This window comes from Anneissia japonica, unplaced genomic scaffold (assembly GCF_011630105.1).
Source record: "Anneissia japonica isolate Jap-2015-1 unplaced genomic scaffold, ASM1163010v1 scaffold7731_len1735946_cov199, whole genome shotgun sequence".
NCBI classification, from domain to species: domain Eukaryota; kingdom Metazoa; phylum Echinodermata; class Crinoidea; order Comatulida; family Comatulidae; genus Anneissia; species Anneissia japonica.
In genome coordinates this window covers 975,705-984,727 of record NW_022758997.1, presented here as the reverse complement: position 1 = coordinate 984,727, position 9,023 = coordinate 975,705, and the positions used below count along the sequence as shown (strand labels likewise).

The window sequence follows — 9,023 nt, the reverse complement described above, 5'->3', positions numbered from 1 at the left end:
TAATGTATTTTTTGAGACTGATATAATGTATTTTAATTGATTGATTTTATAAATTTTGTATATTTATAATGTATTTTTTTAGATTTTTTGTAAATTTACTCAATTCTGTTTTGTACTGCAATGTCCAATTTTTAATAAAAACCATAATGAATGAATGAATTAGCGTAAATCTTGTTTACCCGTTATTAAATCTGGGAATTTATTTTTCCTTTGAGGAAAACAAGAATTATAAATGATAGTTAAGAAAATTGGATATTGGGCTCAGCCCAGCTCATTGTGCAGTAGGGCAGTGTTGTGCATACATTAGAAAAAATCAGATAGTATTGTCCAATAATAGATTCCAAAACAATATGCATTTCAAGGTCTTTACACTCTTTTTTTAATGACATGTTATGTTATATTATACATTTTATTTTTAACATCAGCATTGTAAGCTATTTTAATTTTGCTCTCTTTCACAGATGAAAGCAGTAGAAGGATGACTTCCTGGTTTGTTGATATTGGAGCCTCTGGTAAGCATTTTTATTTCTTCAAAAACTATGTGAAGAAGACATTAGTTGGAGCTTTCTCCTCTAGCTTCTTGATATGCTAAGGTGAACAAAACATTTTGATTGGCTTACAGTTGGCTTTGCCTAGCCTAAAGGTTAGATTTAACAAACTTGCAAATAATATTATGTATACACTTTCTATCCAATCTCCCATTGGACAGTTCAGCCAAGCCGACTTGAAGAGGATGAATACTCAAGCAGCTTTGGAGCAACAATGACCGGCAATCGTATCAACCTCTCCGATTCAGTGACAATGCCTGGCGTCTCCAACGAACAGATTCTGAATAAGAATGGGTGTCCAGATGACCTGCAACTTAGCTCCTCATATGCAATGAACAAATGGATGAAGAAGCCAGAGTTTTTGTAAGTGTTGCCAGCAGTTGTGCAGCTGTCCAATGTAATATTAGAGACAACGATGAGATACACTTAATGTTACATCACACAAGTCCAAGGTTCCCAAATGGGGGCACTTTTTACCCGGTACACCTTGCAGGTGTTTACACAGTACCTATAATGTGGATGATCTCCTAAATATGTCATATCTGATTTTCCTTCCATTTATATAAGCATGAAACAATTAACCTCCTTACTAGTGCTATTATTAAGTTTATGAAATATACTGTACACTGATGATTTTCTTTAAACTTTATTATAATAATACAATATATTAAATGCATTTGTTTAGATCAAGCAGAGATGTTGGAAAAGACAGGCATATATCGGGCACATGGTTTAAACATTGGCAGCAGTATATAGGTAAGTCTATTGAATTTATTTATTTATTTCAAAAACCACATCCAGCAGCAAACAATTGCCAATAACAGGATGTCCTAAAATATTTTTTACAAGCATATGAACATAAAATAGATGAAAATGGAAAACACAAAAAAGGAACGCGGTCACAAGTCAGAAAAAAAACAACTGAATTTATAAGTATATAATTGATAATTTATATAGCAACAGTATTCATTATATATGACACTAATGACACTTTCTCATATTTTATATCAGCTATGTATGTTGACTATTTGAAAATATCTCTTGGTTTCAAAATGGTTTTTTTTTTCAGCATGCAAACATAAAATAGATATAAATAGAAAAACACACAAAAAAGCCAAATTTCTGAGCGGTTAAGGCAGGGGCACCGTGATCATAGCCAACAATATCGGCATAGGTTCGCGGCTGGCTCGCTCCTATGGTTTTGGTGGTGGAACAAGTCTTCTCGGATAAGGACTATAAACCATAGGCCCAGTGTACAAAAATGCTCATGTGCACTTTAAAGAACCCAGTACATCCTTCGAGATGAGTAGGGGGTTACCCCGGTGTACTGGTTCACCCGGCCCCTGTCGTGGACTGTTTTATGTGAACTGGGTCCTCTGGGAGAACAGTAATTTGTTACTGAAGAGGAAACCCAGTATAAAGAACAAATAAATAAATAAAAATAAAAAATAAATATAATTGATAATTTATATAACACCAGTGTTCATCATATATGATGCTAATGGCACTTGTACATGATTTATATCGACTATATGTATATTATCTATTTGAAAATGTCTTTTGGTTAGTTTCATATGGTTCATTATAATAATAATGTATAGTATTGTAAACTGTGGAAAAAAAAAATTAGGAAAGATATCAAAAGTTGACCTCATTGGGATTCAAAATAGAATCTGTAAGCTTGATATGCAGATGCCTTATCCAAGAAGGCTATAACATGACTGGAAATGAAAGTACTTGAAAATCATTGCCATAGCATGTCCCCCCAGCAGCGCCTCCCCCACCCCTACATGTTCATCCCTCTCCATGACACATGGATACGCAACTACTACTACCAAATGACATAGTGGTAAATTGGAATTCTAATGGAAGTTATTTTTTCACTCTCTAGTAATTAGTATGCATTGCCATTTTAGAGCCCATGTATTTATTATTCACTTTGTTTTGTTTCAGAAACTGGTGATCAAAATTTTAACTTTTGTCAATTAAAATTACAATCCTTTGTTGGTGAGTTGAAAAAAATGTATTCTTGTGATTACTGTAAACCAGATCTTAAATTTATCTCTGTGATACAATGTATGAGACAAACTTATTGTGTGAAGCAAGCCATTGTGATTTAATTGATAATTTATTTCTATAAAAAAAATTGTTTGAAGTATTGATTGTCGATGGCTTTTATAAATTTCTTCAGAGTTAGGTTTTACCTGAGATAGTATATTACATATTAGTAGACCTCAAGAAATTACCATGATTATTACCATTTAAGAAAACAATATCAGTAATATGATTAACATCTTTTCAGGCCATAATGGAGGCATTCGTGCACTACATGTACTCGACAATGAGGAGACGTTTTTTAGTGCTAGCAAAGACAAGACAGTTAAAGTGTGGTCACTGAGGAGTCATGGAAATGGAACATACAAAACAAATTCGCGATGGACTTACTACCTACATAAACGGGCTGCGTTTTCTGTAACGTTTCTGGAATCAGTTCGCCTTGCAGCATCATGTGATGGTACAGTACATGTAAGCATAGTAACATATCCTTCTTTTTTTTATTTTTTTTTTACTTAAATTTTTAGATTTCTTTTTATAACCACTTGATAATGAAATGCATCATTATTACGTATTTATAACTACAGTTCGCCCTGCAATTCGAGACTACCTTTGGGACCTGAAAATTTTGGGATGGTCTGGGGCTTCGGTCTGCACATAGAGGGTTAGTTTAGTGTTAATAGGTTGGGATTGTTATTTGGTTCTTCGAAAAAAATGGTCTTGAATTAAAGGGGCATTAGAGGGTTCTCATATTGGAGGGTGCACTGTATATGTAGATTATGATCCTCTATTATATGTAGATTATGATCCTCTATTATATGTAGATTATGATCCTCTATTATATGTAGATTATGATCCTCTATTATATGTAGATTATGATCCTCTATTATATGTAGCTGTATTTACATTACCAAATTCTATATGACTAGTACCAGTGATTTGACTTTATCATGCCCATATACAGTATGGACAAATCACGCAAATTTGTCGCATAAAATTGGATTGGATTTATTCGGTGTAAACACCTAGGATAGCCCACGAAAGTCTAGAAGAAGACTTATTTCCAGTTCGGTCCTTCTGGTGGTGATTGGGCATTACACCTGGAGACAATACTTTACTCTTTTCCGAGGAATGTACTGCGTTCTTTAACGTGCACAGTGACCATAAATGCACACGGGACCAACGGCTTAAATGTCTCATCCGAAAGACAGTGCGCTATTGTAACTTGTATTTCAGCCCTCTAGCTAAAACACAAGGAGAGGCAGTGATAGGAATTGAACCAGTGAGATCTAGAGATTTGCACGGTTCAGTGCACACACAGCGGCTACCACCAGATTAGCCGACTGAACTAAGCTGCTCTCTATATGTGAGTGTCTCTAATGTGTTAAGTTAAAACAGTGAATATGATCTGCAGCTAAACCTCCGTAATTGACAATTCTTTTTTGTAGCATAGTATCTACTTTCCTAAAGTTTTTCTCCACTATTTATTTTTTTGCTTTACTTACAGGTATGGGATCCATTCAAGGGTGCTCAGATCCGTCAATACGACATCCCTAGAAGCTCGGCAAGTGTTCTGGTGAAGTGTCCCGCTCCAAGTTGTACTCTGCTAGCAGGAACATCTGATGCGAGCGTTAGAATGATTGACACACGCACAAAAGACATGAAACAAGAATTCAAGGTTACCTCTGGACCACTGGGTAACCATTTTAAAGTTTCAGTGATATAAATTGGTTTAAAATTTGTATCAATACAGTGCTGTCTCACTTAGTTAAATAATAATTTTTTTATGAGCCTGCTACATCAGTTTAAAATGGAAACATCCTTAGATTTCCATTCAGGTAATGGCTATGGTTCACTGACATCCCAAACATTTGAAAATTTCAATTTATGTTATTGTGTTAAGGTCTGTCCAGACTACCAAATTTTCATTGACATACTGTATGCCCATATATAGTCATAATGTGTCTATATATGGTCATGATGTGCCCATATATAGTCATGATGTGCCCATATATAGTCATGATGTGCCTATATATGGTCATGATGTGATGTCATCATGACCATATTTAGTCATGTCACATTTTTGTGTCAAATAGAATTTGATAGTCTGAATGAGGCTTTATATAAGTTGATTGAATGGTTGACAGTTGTTAGAGCTTCTGAATGATAATTTGAGGGTTTTTGGTACAAATCCCAATGAGGACCATATATTTTTATAAGAAAATTATTATCATGTTTTTATTTTTCTAATAGATCTTCAAGCTTTTTCACGTTCCCGCTATTTTACATTTTTTTCTTGCAGGCTTGATTCGGTGTCTTGCTGTAAACAAAGATGGTAATCTCTTAGGTGTTGGTCTGTCATCGGGAGTTTTATCAATGGTTGACCTCAGGACTGGACTCTTGCTTGGTGGGTGGAAAGCACATGAGGGAGAAATTCTACAGGTAGGCATAAAACCTCTCATTTTTGTAGAACAAGTAGAAGCTTTTTTTATTCTACACCTTTGGTTAAATTTTGGTGTAGTTTAAGGTCAATTCAGATTACTTAATTAAAAGTGAAGTAGACAAATTTTTTGCAGTCCTAGATTTTCCTTCATTGTCTACCATCTTATCCCTGAGAATGATATTTTTGTACTTATAGATAAAAGCTCACGCTGATAGGAGTTTTGTGACATCATCTGGAGACCACAGCATGGCATTGTGGAGAGACGATGGCCATAGGTTGTCCTCCATCCGAGGCAAGTAAAACATGTGATCATCATCATCATCATCATCATCTTCAGCATCTTCAGCATCATCATTATCATCATCATAATCATCATCATCATTAAATCAAGAATGTAATAAGGGCATATAAGATAGTAACTACTATTAGATAATCTCAGTGAGCTTGAATGATGATGACATCACAGTGGGAAATTTGACCTTTCCAAGTTGCTTCCTGAAGAGAATGCACTAGCTGCAAGTAATAAACCACCTACCAACAATACAGATCTCTATAGTGGGTAACAAAGTCTACACAACGTTAAATACTAACTTGCAATAATTGAAAATCTCAACAAAACACTTTCTAGCCTTATTCCTATCCAACAAATGGCTTTTTCCCTGACACTTTGCAGGGACACCAGGAGCATACATCTCACTATTTTGTGTAAAGAAGATTTCTTACAAAGCTTATAAGAAAATCACTATGCTAGATAGTAAAGTTGATCAAATTCAACATCAAAATTAATAAAAGTGCTAGAGCTTCAAGAGAGCATTGCCCCTCACACCAAAAATTTTCCCTAAGTCCCTTGCTCTGCCCAGATATTCATCACACTTTCTTAACAGGTTGGTTTTGCCCCTGCTTTTAGTCTGTAAATGAATGCATCTAGTAACACTTAATCAATTTGGTTACTACTAGGTATTGGCGAGCCTGTCCATTGCTTCTGTATCAGTCGCAACGAGATTGTATCATCTACCACATCCAACCGAATAGGCATCTACAACTCCATATCTTCACAGGTAATAATAATAAGAATAAGTATCTTATGAGATAAGAAACCTGAGACAGTTTATCTTATTACATTTTTAATAAGTATGAATCTTCTCTGAGTACCATTCCTCAGGTGTGGAGCGAGGATTTGCAAGTGGGGTGGGGGGAGGGCTGATGCCTCTGACAGGGTAGGGGCCCTAATGTCCCTGAGTGGGCGTGGTCTGGCGTTGCTTAAAAGCCCTCGGAAGTGATCCAGGGGGAAATCCCTGAAAACTGACGATTTACGGGTTTCATAGGTTTTTTAATCGATTTTTGAGTCTACAAATATGTAAAAATTACATATAATTTGTTCTTCTCCCCCACAGGGGCTCCCCGCACAAAATGCTTGTGATATCTCTTTTAAAGATATATTGGACAACAACACAACATGACACTTTTATTAACATTTTTGGATTTTTTTTTTGTCTAATTTAGGCTAATTGTTACATTTCCAAGATCAGGCCAGATGTTCTCAAAGGAAACCTGAGTGCTCTGGAGGTATTGCCGAAGCAGAGGCTCTTCCTGATGGCCTCGGAAAACAGCAACATCTCCCTGTCAGCTTGAAAACTTATTCAAGATTCAGAAGATAGTAATAGATGATCTGAGAGGATTGATGCTTAGCAGTGGCAGTCAGAGTAAATTATTTTTGGAAATGATCTGGCATGCAAAACATCATTGCGGTGTGGTGTTACAAAATTTTGTCGGCTTCCAAAACTGTAGTGTGCATATGGCACCAGACTCCCAACTATGCGATCCCATATCACGTCATATTGGTAAACTATAGTAATTGATCATTGTATCACATTTAGGTGAAATAATGTAGTTATTGATAACATATACCTTATTGCAAAAACATGTATGGATCTTAATTGTACAAACAGCAGTAGAACATAAGTAAAAGATTAATTTTACACATGTACTGTACTTATTTAGCCATCATTTATATAATACAATACAATGTTTTATTGTACTGTACTTATTTAGCCATTATTTATATAATACAATACAATGTTTTATTGTACTGTACTTATTTAGCCATCATTTATATAATACAATACAATGTTTTATTGTACTGTACTTATTTAGCCATCATTTATATAATACAATACAATGTTTTGTATCACAAAAAGATATTTATGGACCATTGTGTAAATTGAATTCCCACATATTTATGTCATAATTGTGTATACAGTATATTCCAAGTAGTAGCCAATCACAGTATAGAAAAATCAGGATTTTAACATTTTCACAGGAAACAAAGAACAATGTTTACAAAATGAATTATGACATAAATTGATGAGATTTCTGCAGTTTTGAACTAATATTGTCTAGCGCTCTAGATTAATGTGATTAGTACGAAATCTATATAGGTCACTCTATATCTTCACATATTTCTTTTTATACCAATGAAGATTATTTTAATTAAAACAATGATTTAAATTTTCGCATAGTATATAAAATTTAAAGAGCATATTTAGGGATGTTATATATTGGAGTATACAGATTATTTTTTTATATATAAAACATTTCATTGAACAGCTGATTATTTTTTGAGGTACACCCAAGTTTTTGATGAATAAATCACTACATAAAATTATTTTGAAAATGTTATGAGGTTTTAAAAACTAAATATATTTTATAAATATTCTTTCTGCAGAAATATAGTACTATATAATACATCTTGATCAAATTCAATGCGGCAGTTTTTTAAATTTGGCGTCTAACTCAGTTGTTTATTTTCAAGAAGTTTTGTAATGAGGTATTTTTTATGTTATAAGGTTCTGACAGTGGTGGCACCAGGATTTGCCCAATGAGGAGGGGTGGGCCGATTTCTCTGACGATAGTGGCGGTGGCGGGGCCAGGCCGAAACCTTTTAACAGTCTATTTTGTAGATACTTGCATGGAATGTTATTTCGCTGCAATGCCTTGTGTTTTTCCCGCCACTGACCTTCCCCACCTTTCCTACTAGCACCACCACTGGGTTCTGGTTGAGGCAAAAAGAAAGAGATGTTTTGCTCAAGCCTGACTGAACCAAAAGCTAACAAATTTTGGTTTGGAATTGTTTTGGGTAAAAATGTTTTTTTTTTACCATAGAACATACCTCTATGATGTTTCAAAATGTCACTTTCCAACCTTTATTAATAAATTTGATACATTGTCATAGATTTTAGCCTGTGTTACTATTAAAAACCAAAACGACTATTATTCTTTGCGACAGTGAGGTGATTATCCTCCATTTTTAAAATGTTTCATCGATGCAATGAAGTATGACGAAGAATAAAAGCATGATGTGAGGTGTTCAGAAAGTTAGGCCCAACTCAGACATGGTTATCATCGAGGACAGTCTTTAAGTCTTCATGAAAACATTAAACATGTTTAACACTCTACAACAACGCGACTGTCCCCGGCACAGACTTATCGCCTTAGCGCACACAGACCCGTTGTGACAACAAATCGCTTCAGGTTGCGTTGTAGGACGCTGTCTGAGTTGGGCTTAAGTCGCATGATCTATGTTTCAGTACTTTATTTTGATGAGGTTATTACTACTTTTGTTGACAAGCAATATATTAACCTATTGAGTGTGTCTTAAAAGTGAAAACAAGGCAATACCCCTTAATCTTGGTGAATCACTAGATAGATCAAAATGTAATTTTAAACATGATTGGTCAGATTAAATACTAAATTATGACCTAGCACTGCTACTTTATTTTGTATTATACAATATTTGTGGTGTATCGTCCTATGTGTTACAAAACCGGTGTATAATAAATTGTACTCCAAATATTAATATTACTGTTTCAATAGCCCTCTTCTTTTGAAATACGTCCATGATATGCGTAATCATGTTTTGACTTATTTAATTTGGTATAAAAATAGCTGATGGGGAGGGGGAGGGCGAAGGTGAAGGG

General features: G+C 34.8%; 1 protein-coding gene across 1 annotated transcript in view; it reads left to right on the top strand.

The window, feature by feature from the left end:
• The window catches only part of LOC117125504 (WD repeat-containing protein 81-like), a gene marked incomplete in the record, with an annotated part of 20,382 nt that extends 11,480 nt beyond the window's left edge, over positions 1 to 8,902 (top strand). The window contains 9 exon segments of the mRNA XM_033272007.1: positions 710 to 911; positions 1,234 to 1,304; positions 2,502 to 2,555; positions 2,851 to 3,074; positions 4,111 to 4,300; positions 4,906 to 5,045; positions 5,242 to 5,338; positions 6,004 to 6,104; positions 6,550 to 8,902. Of these exon segments, the coding sequence (XP_033127898.1) occupies positions 710 to 911; positions 1,234 to 1,304; positions 2,502 to 2,555; positions 2,851 to 3,074; positions 4,111 to 4,300; positions 4,906 to 5,045; positions 5,242 to 5,338; positions 6,004 to 6,104; positions 6,550 to 6,678 (1,208 nt within the window).
• Between the last annotated feature and the right edge of the window lie 121 nt (positions 8,903 to 9,023).